Below are 18,593 nucleotides of genomic sequence, written 5' to 3' on the forward strand. Positions count from 1 at the left end.
GTTTTTTAAAATGCAATACTTGCCTTTTCGGTGAGTACATTAAGTAGTGAAATGTTGCATTTAAAGAAACATAGGTAATACTTCTTTTGTTCCAAATAAAATGCAACAATTTGGACGACACATTCTCCAAGACAAAATTTCTTAGGGTGAGATTAGGAAAAAGTAAGAGCATGTGACTAAAGGTGTTGTTTGGTTGGACATGTATTTCCTTGGAAATACAATTTCCTAGGAAATGGCCAAATATTGTTGTGTTTGGTTGACTAAAAATATGAAAAGCATAGGAACTCAGATTTCCAAGGGAATTACAATTTCCCTCGGAACACCGGAAATAACTCACCCACCCCCCCCACGGTGAGTTACATTTCCTGTGTCTATTTTTGCTGTGAAATGACAACCATGCCCTTGATTATTTTCGCAAAGGCGCGCTTTTCCCCGCCTTCATTATTTCATTACGAAGGTTTGCACCCAATAAGGTAACAACCCACACTCCATTTTACATGCAATCTCCAATACTTTGATCTTGCATTCTCCATCTTTTCCTTCTCGTCATCTCACAAGCAAGGTTTGATCTTCTCTCTCCTTTTCTTGCTATATGTATTCAGTCTTTATTGTGTGTGTGTGTTTTTTATATATACTTTTGAGATTTTATCTAATATTCAACTCATAAATAAGCTCCAAAAACATCAAAAAAAATTTATTCTGAAAATTGGGTCAGAAATTCTAGCACTAAAAGGTTTGTATTTTAATTAATTTTAAGTGGGATTTGGTGTTTTTTTTTGCTCAATTACCTTTATCGTATCAAAATACAGTGATTTTCATTACATTCATGTTAGATATTGGGAAAATATGTATCCTTTATAAAAATTAAAATTAAATTGGAACTTACAGTTGACAAAATAGATATAGAATATTGAAATCATAATTTGCGGAGCGCAAAGCCGCAGACGCAAGAGAGCTTAAGGACAAGAAAGATGGTGGAAAGTATGATTAGAGTTTTTATGAGATTGAGATAAACTTAGTTTGGGATGTTTTCTTGAATGACCGAAAGTTGTCGATGATCATTGATCTTACTGTCAACTATAGAGTATGATAAATGTGACGCAGAGGAGGTATGTTGATGTTATGGGTTGATTGGAAAGTCAACTCCTAAATACAATTGTTAATGGTTGTAGAAAGTAGTACTAAGGAACATGATGTATATCTATACTTTGTGTTTATTTCTTTTTGTTTTATAGATTGAGATGGATTTGTAGCTCTGGTAGTATAACATTTGGCTAATAAATTAGCAGGTTTTTGTTTATGTCACAGTGTTCATGTTGGTGGCTTTATGAAATTTGCAAGAAAGACAAAAATAAATTACTATGTTCAAAATGAACAAAGAAAATTTAAAGAAAAAGTTGATATAAAAGTAGTTAAAGTAGTTAAAATGCCATGGGAAATAGATATGTAAACCAAACAAAACATGGGAATTAACTTCCTAGGAAATTCAATTTCCTATAATGTCAAACAAACAAATTTAACTCAATTCCAAGGGAATTTACAAGGGAAATAACTTCCCAGGAAATAAGAATTCTCATAGGAAGTTATTTCCTACGCGAACCAAACGACACCTTAAGTTAATGCGGAGTAAGAAAATGGGACCACATAAAAACTAAGGGAATATTGCATTTAATTTGAAATTACCGTTTTTAAAAATTGTTTTATTTAATTTGAAACGGAGGAAATTTAATAAGCTTAGTTAAGACATGGACTAGTATTGCACATTTGCACCCATAGTATATTGTCATACAATCCATAGATCAAAAAACAAAAGCCCAATCAATGAACCTTTTCTAACACACTTTTACAACCTCACCAAATAATAAACTGAAGCCTTGAAACTACAAACTAGAAAAACCAACATCCAAAAACACTCAACCTCAGCTGATGTGTACAATCCAACGAATGAAATTGAATTATAACCTGTATTTTTCTCCTGAAAAGTAAAATGTGTGATTTGATCATGGGACCCACTCATAGCTCAGGTGATTTCCAGCATCAGATTTATTTGCTTTTAGTTTCTTCACAAATTTCCCCATTGGTAAAAAACTCCAAAACGTATCAGAATTTCTAATGCTGCCACGTCAACGTTGGTCCCACACAAAACACTCTCCTTAAATATGCTTCATAACTCTACTTAGATCTCATAACATTCTCAAAAACTCAATTCAAGTACATAAATTGTTTTTTCATCTCCAAATCAAATTTAATTTACAATATAGTTTTTTAGTCTCTTATAGATCATATTCATTATATATTAATCTGGTAAGAAAATCTTTATTTCTTACTGATTTGTAACATTATATTATGGGTTATGCTATATGCAGTCCTTAAGGTTGCATATAAGACATAAATACACTATTTAAAATGGAAATAAGTTGTGAATTTATGAATTTTTTTTGCATCAACTGATGTTATAAATGATCAATTAATGCAATTTATTTTCATTTTTAGCTTCTTATATACCGCCCTTAAGGCTGCATATAGCTTTACCCTTATATTATTACCTTATTGCTACACTTTTATTGTACCATACAACTATATGTTAATGTTGTGAGTTTATATATGATTGTTTTTGGTCATTTTAGGTACTACGAAAAAAAAAAATGGAGACTGTAACTTCATCTCATTTTATATCTAGCTGTTCAAATACTAGTATGGCGAATTCGGATCCGAAATTAACATTGATAAACAACGGGTTGAAGAACAATCAAATGATGCCAACTCACAGTGGATTAAGATCATTGAAGAATAATTTGGATATGCTTAAATTAAGAAATAATGCGAAAAATTCTAGTGAAGAGCTAAGAAAAGAAAGCTCTCCTATATCTGTTATAAGTTGTGGGATGAAGTTGGTGTTTGTTGGAGCAGAAGTTGCACCATGGAGTAAAACTGGTGGTCTTGGTGACGTGCTTGGAGGTCTTCCCCCTGCATTGGCGGTAACGTGTTTGTTCTTTTTTCACTAAATTTTTTTAAGAAGTGTTACCAGGTAGAAAACCTAACAGTTGGGAGCTATCATGTAAAATTTAATTTACAAAACATATCCTAATGGAGAATAAGAGAGAGTACTATGAGGAGCCAACTCTGTTATAATCACATAACTAGTATTTGGACTCGGGCGTTTTCCCGAGTTGGTATTATGTTTTCGAACTTCATATGCATTTTTTTCCATTCCCATTAATATAGTACTAAGGAAAACTCAACATCTAAAAGGTACAAATATAATAATGTGGACACTTAAAATGTGATTATAAGTTGGTTGAGATGGTAATTGTATCTCTATTATATAAGGCAACACATGGGGGACACCAAAAATTAGAAAAAGGAAAAAAAGGAAATAAATTAGAGGATAACTAACTCTTTCATTTGAATGAAAAAGGGGGGGAAAGTAAGACATTTAAACTGAATATAAGTTTTTTGAAAAAATAAAATCTAAACACGTTTTTTCTACCCAATTAATTTTATTTTCTACTTCATTTGTTATCACACATTATCGCACGCATTGCGTGCATGTAAGACTAGTAATGTATAAAGCAAGATGTCAGGCGTAATAGACGTGCTACGTGGCGTGTATAAGTTTTTTGTATCTAATGGGTGGCGTGTCTTTCAGGCTAGGGGACACCGTGTGATGACAGTTTCTCCTCGCTATGATCAGTATAGAGATGGTTGGGATACTAGTGTTCAAGTTGAGGTATATACATGCATGCTCAATATTGTAATTAGCTACCTCATACTTAGTAATAATATTTGTAGTTTGTAATTAATTATGTTTTGATTAACTTAAATGCAGCTAAAAGTTGGAGATAGGATTGAAACAGTGCGTTACTTTCACACCTACAAGCGAGGGGTTGACCGTGTTTTTGTTGATCATCCAATTTTCCTAGCAAGGGTATCAATACTTTTTCAAAACTCAACCATGATATAATGTTTATAAGTTGATAAATTAGAACTCTAAGTTCTTCTGTTTATGTGATATATATAACCATGTCAGGTGTGGGGGATAACTGGATCCAAACTCTATGGTCCAAAGGCTGGAGAGGATTATGAAGATAACCAACTTCGATTTAGCTTGTTAAGCCAGGTAATTTGATCATTAGTAGCCTAACTAATCACCTTTAAAGCAAGCACTATAGAGTTATGATCTAATGTGATGTTTAACGTATTCCACGACACAAGGTCTAACAGGATTCGAACAATCTTTCTAGTTACTTCGTTCTCTATTTCTATTTGAGAGAATCTTAAGGAAAAGTTTTGTTTCCACTACCCAATAAATCCGTTTTTATTCAAGGATTTGTTTCATTTTTTTTTGCATTTTTTTTGCCATAAAGAATTTGGATCCGAAAAATGGATGGTATCTGCCTATCTGGTCTAGAAATGTATTTTATCTAGAAACATACTTTTCATCGCATCTCAAGAAACCTAGTAAGTATCCATTATACTTTATATTGACAAAATTGGCATGAATTGTATCTCCAAAAGTAGTATTTACTTCAAAATTGTGTCAGTGACTCATTTCTCATTTAAGTGGGTGCAATCAAGGTGACAACATTGTTTAAGACAACCCTAATGATACTCTAATCCTAATCTGAATCTAATCCCCTGAAACTGATGTTGGTAAAGCAAAAACTATTAACTTTAATCAGTGTAGCTTATATTACATAACCTGTGATACAGGCAGCTTTGGAGGCACCAAGAGTTCTGAATCTCAACAACAACCCACAGTACTCTGGACCATACGGTAAATGACTTCAAACTGACTTGTCATATACATTCAGATTCAGTAAAAAACAATTTTGATAAGAAAAATCAGTTTTTATTAGTACAAATCAGTTATGAACTACATAAATCAGTTTTAACATGTTTAATCCACTGACTGCAAATGACAATAACATTGATAAATGTACAAAAATCAGTTCTAATCAATAATAATTATCAACAAAGGGTTATGTTCAGTAAAAATCAGTTCTTAGCAGCAAAAATCGGTTCTAATTAGAAATGATCACTTCAGCTCATGAAGATCATGTATGGTGAACATGGCCTAACTATTTGATGCTTTCGCGCATTGTTCGAATAATTCCTGTAAAAGCAGCTCAAGAAAGAGATGCTCATTGTGTACTCTATATATGCAGGTGAAGATGTTGTTTTCATTGCCAATGATTGGCATACTGCTCTTCTCCCATGCTACCTTAAGAGTGTATACCAGCCAAGAGGTATCTACAGAAATGCTAAGGTAAGTCTTTTACCTAGGGAAACTTCTTGGTTATGATGTATAATTTGGAGAGTTTACTTTCATATGGTTAAAACTTCAGGTTGCTTTCTGCATTCACAATATGGTATATCAAGGAAGATTTTCCGTGTCAGATTATCCCCGTCTTAATCTCCCTCAAGAGTTAAAGCCACTATTCGATTTTGTGGACGGGTAAAGTACATCTTACCCTGAGAAAATTGCTTCAATTCCATGGATTAAGAAGATCAAGACATCAAGTTCAGATCTAATGTTATGTTTTGCAGGTATGATAAACCTGTAAAAGGAAGGAAAATCAACTGGATGAAAGCGGGTATTTTAGAATCAGACCGCGTAGTAACTGTGAGTCCCAACTACGCGCAAGAGGTTGTATCGGGTGTTGAGAGAGGTGTGGAGCTCGATAATGTAGTTCGGATGACTGGAATTACTGGCATAGTAAATGGCATGGATGTACAAGAATGGAATCCTACTACTGACAAGTACATTGGTACCAATTATGATATAACAACTGTAGGTTACTTCCTCCATTCTTTTTTAATTGCAACGTTTCCCTTATTTGGAAGTTTCATATTAATTGCAACTGTAACTTTGATTTCAGGCTGTTAATGCGAAGCATCTTATAAAGGAAGCACTTCAAGCAGAAGTTGGTTTACCTGTGGATAGAAATATCCCTTTGATTGGTTTTATAGGCAGGCTTGAAGAGCAGAAAGGTTCAGACATTCTTGCAGAAGCAATTCCTCATTTCATCAAAGAAAATGTGCAGATTATTGTTCTTGTAAGATCAATTCTTACCCAAAAGATCCCCATATATATTCTTATCTTAACCATCTCTTCTGATGTCTTCATGATCATTTGTTTGGGAAAATAGGGGACAGGAAAGAGAAGTATGGAGAATCAGATAGAACAGCTAGAAGCTCTCTACCCAGAAAAGGCGAGAGGAGTAACGAAATTCAACGTGCCCTTAGCTCATATGATCATAGCAGGAGCCGATTTCATGCTGGTTCCTAGCAGATTTGAGCCCTGTGGGCTTATTCAACTCTTTGCAATGCGTTATGGAACGGTGAGTAACACCTTCATGCAATGGATTTATATGTGATATTGATTTCTTCTTAGTTCTTCCCTTAATACATTCATCAACTAGATGACTAAATCCTTGAAGTTTCATTCAGGTTCCTGTGGTGGCATCAACTGGTGGACTTGTCGATACTGTAAGGGAAGGTTATACCGGATTCCACATGGGCCGTTTCAGTGCAAATGTAATGATCAATGAACAAACAACAACTATTTCATTTCGCAAATGCTAATTAGGCCTTATTCACTTCAACTTGAAAGATCAGTTTCAAGTTTCAGTGAGCAAAAACCATTCTAATCACTAAAAATCAAGTGAACAGGCTAGTCCACTTTTAGATTCTCAAACTCTGAAGAACTGACCTCTTTTTTGCTTTTTATTGATACAGTGTGACATGGTAGATCCTGCTGATCTAGCAGCTGTTGTAACAACGGTGAAGAGGGCGCTAGCGACCTATGGAACTCCGGCATTGAGAGAGATGATCTCAAACTGTATGGCACAAGATTTCTCATGGAAGGTGGGATATGCTATGTGATCACTTTTCAGTATATAATACACTCACCCTTGGTTGAAAACCTCATTTTTCATAGTACTAACTTTGATTTTACTTTGTTTTATGAGCAGGAACCTGCAAAGAAATGGGAGAATCTGCTGCTTAGTCTGGAGGTTGCTGGTAGTAGACCAGGAATCGAAGGCATTGAAATCACTCCTCTTGCTAGGGAGAACATTGCCACTCCTTAAGTACATGGATGATCAAAGAATGATATGCAACTCCTATGGAATAATATGGTTGATATTTTGTACTATAGTTTGCCTAAAAATTTATACATAATGTAATGATGCCTTGCAAAAAGGCTGTTTCTAAAGCCTTCTTGTGTTATTCATGTTTGTTTGATGCTTGATATTGTCAATAAAATAAAATTTGAATTATAAATTATTATATATTTGTGTTTATACCATATTGAATACTAATATGATATTACTTCCTATTTTTTTTACTTGTACCAAACAGACTTTAACGCATAAATTTTGAGCATATATAGTAACGTATCTTATTATTGTTTTATAAGTAATTATTATTAAAAGAATAATTGTATTTTGAAATATATATTCAGACGAGTTGAACAAGATTAAACCCAGCTATATTTTCTTGTATAAAAATGATATAAGAAGGTCAAAGTTTATATCTATGTCGCTCGAACTCACATACTTGTATATAATTGTATCAGTACAAGCACATTTTTAAGCATCCGATTCGTTTATTTTACGAATGAATTTCACGATTTCGGCATAAAATGGGTCTTCAAGTATCTACCCCCATTTCAAAGTGTCAAATGTGCGATATGCGTATTTGAGGTAAAATGAAGAATCTAACTTATTAGTTTATGATTCCACACCGCAGTTTATTTTTTCCAGAATTTTTCTTGTCTCTTCTTTCTCCGGATTCACTATTGAACCCAGTTGAATGATCCGCCGACGCTCCTTGACATTTCAACTGGTCAATACTAATGGTCTTTCATGACATCAGGAATCATATTAATTAATACTTCCTCCGTTCCATAATAAGTGAAACACTTACTATATTAGAACGTTGCAAAATAAGTGAAACATACCTTAAATGGATAAAAGAAAGTGGCAAAATGACAAGAGTGCCCATCACAAACTTATATGGTTTGCTTTTCTCTCTCCTCCTTTTGATAATAAAAGGGTATTTTATGACTTTTTGGCTTTTGAAAGTGATGTTTATTAAATCTTGTGCCAATCCCTATGTTTCACTTATTATGGAACGGAGGAAGTATTAGTTAGTTAAAGACTATCAGTTTTTTAACAAAGACCATTTCATGGAATATATCTTATTAAGAACATATCTGTTTTGGGCAAGTTTAACCACCAATGGCTCTGAGGAAACTCAAACAACACTCTTTCTGGTATATTTGCTTCTGTTACTGCATAATCTCTTCTTATGCAGAAACAGACACATTAAAACAAAGCGATCAACTAAAATATGGTGAGTTTTTAGTTTCAGCAGGAAAAGTCTTCACATTAGGATTCTTCAACCTACAAAAAGAGCAGGAAATTGGATACTTCAACCCAGAAAATGCACAGATTTGCTACATAGGAATATGGTACACTTATGACCAATCTAAGAAACCAGTGTGGATTGCGAACCGAAACAAACCCATCTCTAAAACTTCTGGAGTACTTAAAATTGACAGCAATGGTGACTTCAAGATCATAGACAAAGGTTTGACACGCATGATATTGAAATCCAGTGAAGGGGTCGCTAGAAGAGTTGCTATGCTTCAAGATACCGGAAACTTTGTGTTACAAGAGCTTAACTCAAATAACTCCACAAGAGACAAAGTCTTATGGCAGAGCTTTGATTATCCAACTGACACACTTCTTCTTGGAATGAGACTAGGATTTAACATCAAAAATGGCCAAAAATGGTCTTTGACTTCAAGAGTAAGTGATAAATTTCCGGCACCAGGGTCGTTCTCACTTGGTCTCGACCCAAATGGTACTAGCCAGTTGATCATCTGGAGAAGAGGGGAAATTCAATGGAAAAGCGGAATTTGGAAAAATGGGAAATTTCCAAATCTTAGAGACTTCCTTTATAAGTTTGATTATGTCTCAAATGATGATGAAAGATATTTTACTTTGTCTGCAGAGAGCACCTGGCAGTGGCGGTACATCAGTTTCCCGATGTATCAAATAGATCACAAAGGTGCAGTACTTCATTTTCAGAGCTCTACATCGAGTAGACCACAATACTTGAGATCAGAAAGATCAGAGAATACTCTGACCACTGTAGTTGATTGCAAATCATTCCCCTACCCAGGGTGTTTAGAGCCGAAGCTGCCGCGATGCAGGAACAATAGCTTCTTCTACAGCAGCAGGGGTTATGCACTATCTGAAGGGTTACAGTATGGTAAGGGAAACCAAATTTTGGGTATGGCTGATTGTGAAGATAAGTGCTTGAAAAACTGCTTTTGTGTTGCTTATGCTTCTATCTACCCAAATGGAACCGGGTGCGAGCTCTGGAGTAATCTTACACAATTAGTACAAGATCCATATCCATATGTTTCTCAGAGGGAGTTGTACATCCAACAAGAATACGGAGGTATTATTTACAAACTTCTTCCATAAAGTTACAGGGTTTCTGTTTCCAACCAAACAGAATCTAAGTGAATGACCTTGCTTTTACTGCAACATTATATTTGTTATCTTATATGCTATGCAGCCTATGCTGAAGTCTTTTATTAGTGATACCTCCAATTCTACTATAACTGTTGCTTTAATTATCAAGTAATTGAGTATATGGTTTTGTTACAGAAAACAAAAGAAAGAGATCCTTGTGGTGGGTGTGGCTTATAGTAGCAACAGCTAGCTTCCTGCTGCTCCTCTCAACAGCATGGTTAGGTTATTACATGCAGAGGACACTTCTCAAACTAGCACAATGTGTCGGCGTGCTAGGTTATGATGTTCAACAAAGCCTCGTAGCATATCTCACACAGTTATATGTTCGTCTTCATAGCATCAGCAAAAGAGCTGGTGGGTTCTGAAAATTGAAGAAGCCACTAAACCTTGAAGAACCATTTGGTGATTTTTGACTGATGCAACTCATTTGAATTCTGTGCTATACAGGAGCAAGCCGATTAGAGGAGAGGATATCACTTACTGGTCTAGATTCCAGTGCTGGACACTCTAAAAGGTTCGGGAGAAAGAGAAAGCTCAGAATTGGCAAGAACAACCATGGAATGCAAGTGTTCAGCTTCGAAAGCATGGTTCAAGCAACCGATAACTTCTCGCCTTCAAATGAGATAGGACAGGGTGGATATGGGATAGTCTACAAGGTAATAAAAAACTTTCAAATGCTCAATCCAACAGTTTATTTCAGGCAAAGCATTAAAGAAATTGCACTTTGAACATCAGGGAATATTAGCTGATAATCAAGAAATAGCAATTAAGAGGCTTTCGAAAACATCAAAGCAAGGTAAATTGGAGTTCATGAATGAAGTTAAGCTTGTTGCCAAATTACAACACACCAATCTTGTCAAGCTCATTGGGTGCTGCAATGAGCAAGGAGAGAAGATGGTTGTATACGAATACATGCATAACAAAAGCTTGGATTACTTCCTAAATGGTTAGTGACATCTTAGATACTCCTAACGCTTATTGAAGATATTTCTAGTCGCACAAACTTGTATACAATGGGAGTCTACAACAGGGGGTTTAGTCACCCCCAAAATGGTTCGATTCTAATGTGACCTTGTTGCATATTATAGACTTGATTTACATAAGACCTATTGTTCTAGTTGTTATGGACTCTCTCTCAAACCCCTTATAAGTCTTAACTTGGACCAAGACAGATCCAGGCAGAAAATTGCTTCTTGATTGGAAGAAGCGTTTCAACATCATCGAGGGAGTAGCTCAAGGACTCCTATACCTACACAAATACTCAAGATTGAAGATAATTCATCGAGACTTAAAAACAGGAAACATATTACTAGATCAGGAAATGAATCCAAAAATCTCAGATTTCGGAATGGCAAGACTCTGTCAGCAAGACGAATCAGGAGCAAATACCCAAAGAGTCGTAGGGACACTGTAAGTAAAGTATATACTCCTTTTGGTTTCAGAAGTAATAGTCACATAAATTATTTTTGGATGTCCGGAATTACTTGTCATGTTTTCTTTCCAAGATATAAATAAACTAGACTCAAAATCCAAACATACTTTCTGATGTTACTGCAAGTTATATAGTTTATTTCCCTCCTTTCTGATCATGAACATTTCTTCTCCATTTCATTAAACATTCTGGTGCATGCAGCGGTTATATGCCTCCGGAATATGCAATGGATGGATACTTTTCAGTCAAGTCTGATGTTTTCAGCTTCGGGGTATTACTGTTAGAGATGATTAGCAGCAAGAAGAACAATAAATCTTACAGCTCAGACCGCCCACTTCCCCTTATTGGCTATGTAAGTTCCAGACTAACACTGTAAAACTCAAGCTACTGTTGTCAAAACTACAGCTTTATGAGCTTTCTGATACTGAATCATGTTTTTCAGGCATGGGAGTTGTGGACAGAGAACAGAAGTTCAGAGCTGATTGACCAAACCTTGATTTTGGGCAATCGTGATCATGAAGAAGCAATGAAGTGCATCAATGTCGGTCTTTTATGCGTGCAAGAAAACCCAGAAGACAGACCCACCATGTCAACTGTCGTAACTATGATCGCTAGTGAGGCTAATCAACTCCCTGAACCAAAGAAACCTGCATTTTTTATAGGCAGAGATTTGACAAAGGCAGAACATTCCCAATATGATCTAGAGCAGGGTTCTTTGGATGATGCATCAATCTCAGAGATGGAAGCTCGGTAACATTATGTCATCCTACAACATTTAATTTGATGAGTATTACTCGAAATAGCGAGTGACCAAGTGCTTGAGATGGTTGTGAGAGCAACCACTACTGCCTGTCCGCCTCCGTCTTTTTTTAGTTGCTACATTTTGACTGTGGGCATTATTCACATGATAACTTTGACTGTCTTTAAATTTATATACATACGGAAAAACATAATAATGTTGGATCTTGTTTGATTAATCCCAATTTGTATTTTTCAAATATATAATTTTTATAATTTTTTCATATATGTAATTCAAGATATTGATGTTTAAAGTTACATCTCGTGAACCGTAAAAAAAAAACAAATGTAACAACTAAAAAAAGACAAAAGGAATATTTACTAGTTACTACTACTACGTTAGTGTTGTGCTTTATCCAATTTATCCAAAGGCTCTATATAGAAAAGGCAATACATTGTATGAGACGTTTCATAAAATGAGAACTTTATATAATTATTAGAGCTGGTTTGGTTAACCTTTAAATACATGGAAAATTAAAATTTTTAGGAAATAAGTAAATGTATTGTTGTTTGTTTGGCAAAAACATGGGAAGTAAAACTTCCTAGGAAGTTCTATTTCCTACAAAATGGAGGAAATAACTTACCTAGACCCCCCTAGGTAAGTGAAAGTTCCCATGGGAAATAGAATTTCCCATGTACAACCAAACAAAAAAATGTAATTTCTAGAAAATAAAATTTCATGGGAAATGCAAATTCATGGGTAGTTATACTTCCCAACTTCAACCAAACGAGCCCTAACAATGGTTCCTTACTATAAAGGCAAACATTCAATGTCTCAAAACAAAAATTAAGATGAGATATTCTAAATATTCATGTTTGCTTGATTATTGATGTATCAATAAATAAATTTGAAGAAAGAATTATTAATTTATTATCATTATGTTTGTTATGTCAAATTCAATACTGGTAAACTACTATTATTTTATTGATTGAGAGAAAAAAAAAACTACAAATATATTTGCATTTAGGTTACAATCTCAGAGAAGGTGACCATGAATGTCGTTGGAACAGATCACGACATTAAAGTTTCTACTTCAGGAGTCTACTTCTGGGAAAAAACGAAATCTACAGGGTCCTGATTTCGATTTTCAAATCGGAAAGCGCAAGACACCTATCTGCATATCACCCCCTCGTCAGCGGAGAGAACCTTGTATTACCATTGCTCTTCCCAAAACCAAACCATCAGCATCCGAACTGTGAATCCATCACAAAGGATGGATTGCAGCACGACTATAGCTTACCATACACCCATGGAGATGAGACACTCCCCTGTGGAAGGGTACGAGCAGTGTAAACAAACTCCAATTTTCAGCCCCGATGTAGCGGCTACAAGTATGGATTCCGAAAAGTCGTCTTGCATCTCTTTGTTAGTACCTCCAAGCACCTCCTTTTGTTCGCCGTCAAAGTCTACTTCACGGGTCAACAATCAGTCTACCAGCAAGATGAAAATCTCCTTTCGTGTGCACTCCAAAAGCCAACATAATACGGTAAAGCGTCCAAGTACCTCTTTTTCTAACCCTTTGTTTTGCAGGGTGCGCATTGGACTCAAGCGAAGTCCATCCTGCTTTACTGAGGACATCTGTTATCCTTGTCGGAAAAAATGTTATGCCCCTTCCCCCCTGTTTTAGTAACTAATCATGTTCAAGATTATTTCCTTATGTTTGGTTAGTATGTTTCCTAGGTTGTAATTCAGTTTTATTAATAAGTTTATCTTATGTCAAAAAAAAAAAAAAAAAGTTTACAATCTGTTGTAAAAAAGATTATCCATGTGTCGTTCTATATTGATTGAGACCTTAGTTCACTGCCTTTACCCTTTTCCATGCTTCATAGCTCAATAATAGTAGCCTTTCTTTGACAAAACGGGTCATCAATTGCTAAACAGTTGGAATGAATGCAATAAACAACTAAGAAATAAACACACAAATTTTAACATGCTTTACTAACAATGTATTAGTTACGCCAACAGGCAATGCAAAAACAATTTTATTATCGTGAGGAGTAGTAAAGATTACTACATATGGAGATAGAAGTATAAGGTTTATATAATACTATTCTAAGAGGACGAAAAAGGGCCCAGTTTTATTATCTTTAGAGCAAGACCGCTTGCTCGGTTATTTGGAGCGCCAGACTACAAATCCAAAGTATCAAAAATAGATTGGTCCACTTCATACCAGGACTTGTCTCTTAAGTCTTTACTAGTAGACAAGTCCAAGTCCACGGCAAGCAGCAATAGCGTGGAAGAATATCACCTCTGACTCAAGAGAGGAGAATGCAACTAGAATCCTTACGCAATCTTGCAAGCAGTGAAAGATATGAGATGGAGATGCTCTGACCTAGTAATCAAAACTGACAATTTGGAGGTAGTTCAAGCTCTCCGCAAAAATGAGACAACAAATAAGAAGATAGACTCAATAGTTAGAGAGATCAAATCTATTGCAAGTAGTTTTCAATATGTTTCTTGTATTAAGGCTAGAAAGGGTTAACAATTCCTCTTTTCTTTATTGTTTTACCCATTGTCAAAAAATAAAAAAAGTCCAAGTCCACAAAGTCTGCAAAACGTATTTTCAACTTTCAGTGACAATAATCTCTCTCTTGGGCAGTTGAGCCACCAATGGCTCTGAAGAAGCAGAACAACTTCTGCTACTTTTATTTCTGCTGCTGTATGATATCTTCTTATGCAGTTACAGACACCTTAAAACAAAGCTATCAGCTTAACAACGGTGAGTTTTTAGTTTCAGCAGGAAAAGTCTTCACATTAGGATTCATCAACCCAGAAGGCAAGCAGACAATTGGATACTTTAACCCAGAAAATACACAGATTAGCTACATCGGAATCTGGTACACTTATGATGTAGCTAAAAGACCAGTGTGGATTGCCAACCGAAACAAACCCGTCTCTAAGATTTCTGGAGCACTTAAAATTGAAAAGAATGGTGATTTGAAGATCTTAGACAAAGATTTGACACACATGATATTCAAATCCGGTGGAGGAGTTGCCAGAAGAGTTGCTGTGCTCACAGATACCGGCAACTTTGTATTACGAGAAATGAATTCAGATGGCTCGGCAGGACACGAAATCTTATGGCAGAGCTTTGATTATCCAACTGAAACACTTCTTCTGGGGATGAGACTAGGCTTCAACCTCAAAAGAGGGCAAAATTGGTCTTTGACTTCATGGGTAAGTGATGAGTTACCTGCAACAGGAGCTTTCACACTTGGAGTAGACCCTAATGGTACCAGCCAGTTGATCATGTGGAAAAGAGGGGAAATTCAATGGAGGAGTGGAGTTTGGAAAAATGGAAAATTTCCAAATCTCAAAGACTACTTGTATAAGTTTGATTATGTCTCAAATGATGATGAAACATACTTCACTTTGTCTGCAGAGAATACCTGGTGGGACAATAGTTTCCCTATGTATCAGATAGATCAGAAAGGAGAAGTACTTAATTTTCAGCGTTCGACATCGAAAGGATCACAATCATCTTTGACCAGTATTGTTGACTGTAAAAGACACAAAAATTACCAAGCAGGGTGTGTGGAGCAGAAGCTGCCAGGATGCCGGATCGATAGCTGGTTCGACAGCAGCAGGGGTTATGCGCTATCTGAAGGGTTCAAGTATGACAATGGAAACCAACTATTGGGTATGGTTGATTGTGAAGATAAATGCTTTTACAACTGCTCTTGTGTTGCTTATACTTTTATCTACCCCAATCAGACCGGGTGTGAGCTTTGGAGTAATCTTACACAGTTGAGAGAAGATGGATATGCTTCTCCGAGGACGTTGTATTTTCGAAGACACAGTTTCAGAGGTATTTATGAAAAACTTTCTCCATAGAGGTAGAGTCCAATAGAATGTGCTATTCACATCTATTGAAAATGTTTTCTACCCAGCAAGACAGGTGTAAATCTCAATTCTTGAGAAAAGAAGTGGAGAAAAAGTAGAATGTAAACTTGTAGGACGCCCTTTTGCCTTTTGGGTGATATCCTGAGTTGGGACGGGGCAATTTTCCGTCAAACCAAATAGAGTCTAAGTAGATGACCTTGCTTTGATGCAACATCATGTTAGTATTTTATATTCTGTGCAGCCTATGCTGATGTCTAATATTTGTGATACCTTCAATTCTACCAAAAACGTCGCTTTGACTATGAATAATTGATTTTGTTACAGACAGAAAGAGATCATTGTGGTGGATGTGGCTTATAGTAGCAACAGGTAGCTTTCTTGTGCTCCTCTCAATAGGATGGTTAGCCAAGAGGACATTGCACAAACTAGCACGATTTTTTTACCTGCTAGGTTATGTTGTACAGCAACGCCTCACAACATGTCTCACAAAGTTATATGATCGCCTTCAGAGCAGCATCGAAACAGCTGGTGAGTTCTGATAAACTGAACAACTCGCTAAACCTTAAAGAACCCATTCGTGATTTTTCACTGATGCAACTCGATTTTATCTCATGCTATATAGGAGCAAGCCAGACTGAGGAGAGGATGTCACTTACTGGTCTAGGTTCCAGTGCTGGACACTCTAAAAGACTTCAAAGAAAAAGAAAGCTCACAATTGGCAAGAGAAACCATGGAATACAAGTGTTCAGTTTCGGAAGCATGGTTCAAGCAACTGATAACTTCTCATCTTCAAATAAGATTGGACGAGGTGGATACGGGATAGTCTACAAGGTAGTTGAAAACTTTTGAATGCTCAATCCATGATATTTCTCTTTTCAAGTCAAAGCTTTAAAGAAATTGAACTTAAAATTCCAGGGGATATTAGCTAATAATCAAGAAATAGCAATAAAGAGGCTTTCAAAAACATCAAAGCAAGGTAGATTGGAGTTCATGAATGAAGTTAAGCTCGTTGCCAAATTACAACACACCAATCTCGTTAAGCTCATTGGGTACTGCATTGAGCAAGGAGAGAAGATGGTTGTCTATGAATACATGCATAACAAAAGCTTAGATTATTTCCTAAATGGTAAGTGGGAATCATAGATTCTCCTGTTAGTTCTTTTAGCGATTTTCTAGTTACACAAAAACTTTTATACAAGGGTGTATTATAGAGTGTGCAATAGTTTAACGACGACCAGATCATAAAAAATAAGTTCACTCAGGTACAAAGTCGACTTTTATGTGATTTGGAGTGATTAAGCTCGTTGTATACCATACACCCGATTTACACAAAACCCTCTGTTCCAGTCATTATGGACTCCGGAACCCCCTTATAAACATTCATATTTTTTTGTAACTCTTATTTGGTCCAAGACAGATCGAGGCAGAAACCTGCTCCTTGATTGGAAGAAGCGTTTCAAAATCGTCGAGGGGGTAGCTCAAGGACTCCTATACCTTCACAAATATTCAAGATTGAAGATAATTCACAGAGACTTGAAAACAGGAAACATATTACTAGACCAGGAAATGAATCCAAAAATCTCGGATTTCGGAATGGCGAGACTCTTTCGGCATGATGAATCAGGAGCAAATACCCTAAGAGTTGTTGGGACACTGTAAGTAAAGTAAATACTCCTTTAATTAGTTCAGAAGTAATAGTCCTGTATACCATTTTAAGATGTTTCCAAAAAACTTGGCCATGTTTTCTAAGATAGAAATGAACTAAGGTTTAAATTCCCTTCATACTTCCTTTGAATTATGGAGAGTAGGATAAGAAGGAGACAACTATTATGAAGGAAATTTAATCAGAAAGGGTTGGCTAGAATGTGACTATTCTTTCTTGGGTAGAATACTTGATGTGGGATCTTTCTCTTTTTGGACTATGACATTATTTCACTATGCATTAAACATTCTCGGCGCAGCGGTTATATGCCTCCAGAATATGCAATGGACGGATATTTTTCAATCAAGTCCGATGTTTTCAGCTTTGGGGTATTATTGTTAGAGATAATCAGCAGTAAGAAGAACAATGAATCTTACAGCTCAGACCGCTCACTCAACCTTATTGGATATGTAAGTTCTAGACTCACACTGAAACTCCCTTCGTCAGCTTTCTATATCATTGAATCATGTTTTTTTCAGGCATGGGAGTTGTGGACAGAGAACAGAAGCTCCGAGCTGATTGACAAAACCTCGATTTTGAACAATAATGACCATGAAGAAGCAATGAAGTGCATCAATGTCGGTCTCTTATGCGTGCAAGAAAACCCAGAAGATAGACCCACCATGGCAACTGTCGTAACCATGATCGCTAGTGAGGATAATCAACTCCCTAAACCAAACAAACCTGCATTTTTTATAGACAAAGGTTTAACAAAGGCAGAGCATCCCCAATATGATCTAGAGCAGGGTTCCTTGAATGATGCATCAATTTCGGATATGGAAGCTCGGTAACACTATGCCATTCTACAACATTACTTTGATTATTATTAGTCAAAAATTACCCGAGTGACCAAGTGCTTGAGATGGTTGTATGAGCATCCTCTATTATTATTACTACAATACCAATATCGTGACATGCATTATGCATCCTAAAGGCAAACTTTCAATGTCTCACAATAAATTAAGTTGAGATTGTCATTTCAGCTAAACTAGTTGGTTGCCTTATCCTTCCATTACACCTTAATACCTTATTTTCAGTTCGACAGTATATACTGACATGCATCAAGTAGTAGGTGATAGCCTAGTGGTATTGGCATCACCTCCGATCCCAGAGGTCAAGGGATCGAGTCTCACCCCTTGCGATGAGATATTCCCAATTTCCCCCCTTCCTTGCAAGGGACTTTATCTTACCTTTGAAATATATATATATGTATATATATATATATATATATATATTATATATATATATAATTATATATATATA

General features: G+C 36.0%; 3 protein-coding genes across 4 annotated transcripts; all 3 read left to right on the forward strand.

Annotated features, from left to right (window-relative positions):
• The first annotated feature begins 193 nt into the window (after positions 1-193).
• LOC104883332 (granule-bound starch synthase 1, chloroplastic/amyloplastic) lies at positions 194-7,362 on the forward strand. Its single transcript, XM_019247354.3, has 14 exons — positions 194-562; positions 2,628-2,978; positions 3,650-3,730; positions 3,830-3,928; positions 4,031-4,120; positions 4,714-4,777; positions 5,169-5,269; positions 5,349-5,458; positions 5,551-5,794; positions 5,883-6,059; positions 6,153-6,344; positions 6,454-6,540; positions 6,742-6,870; positions 6,978-7,362. Exons 2-14 carry the CDS (start codon positions 2,646-2,648, stop codon positions 7,092-7,094), a joined length of 1,824 nt encoding a protein of 607 aa, XP_019102899.1. The 5' UTR covers positions 194-562; positions 2,628-2,645; the 3' UTR covers positions 7,095-7,362.
• An 826-nt stretch (positions 7,363-8,188) lies between these two features.
• Positions 8,189-12,042, forward strand: LOC104883362 (G-type lectin S-receptor-like serine/threonine-protein kinase At1g67520). Its single transcript, XM_010667871.4, has 7 exons — positions 8,189-9,477; positions 9,690-9,908; positions 10,002-10,210; positions 10,290-10,500; positions 10,727-10,964; positions 11,188-11,338; positions 11,429-12,042. Exons 1-7 carry the CDS (start codon positions 8,247-8,249, stop codon positions 11,738-11,740), a joined length of 2,571 nt encoding a protein of 856 aa, XP_010666173.1. The 5' UTR covers positions 8,189-8,246; the 3' UTR covers positions 11,741-12,042.
• A 1,934-nt stretch (positions 12,043-13,976) lies between these two features.
• LOC104883333 (G-type lectin S-receptor-like serine/threonine-protein kinase At1g67520) lies at positions 13,977-18,366 on the forward strand. 2 transcript variants are annotated; one of them, XM_010667830.4, is made up of 7 exons: positions 14,003-15,593; positions 15,953-16,156; positions 16,251-16,459; positions 16,544-16,754; positions 17,046-17,283; positions 17,590-17,740; positions 17,810-18,366. In XM_010667830.4, the coding sequence occupies exons 1-7, from the start codon at positions 14,396-14,398 to the stop codon at positions 18,119-18,121; spliced, it is 2,523 nt and encodes an 840-aa protein (XP_010666132.1). In that variant the 5' UTR covers positions 14,003-14,395; the 3' UTR covers positions 18,122-18,366. The 2 variants fall into 2 exon arrangements, with proteins under 2 accessions (XP_057249466.1, XP_010666132.1); XM_057393483.1 differs by lacking the exon at positions 17,590-17,740 and having other exon boundaries at positions 13,977-15,593; positions 17,810-17,993.
• Positions 18,367-18,593: the final 227 nt, after the last annotated feature.

This window comes from Beta vulgaris, chromosome 3 (genome assembly GCF_026745355.1).
Source record: "Beta vulgaris subsp. vulgaris cultivar EL10 chromosome 3, EL10.2, whole genome shotgun sequence".
NCBI lineage: Eukaryota > Viridiplantae > Streptophyta > Magnoliopsida > Caryophyllales > Amaranthaceae > Beta > Beta vulgaris.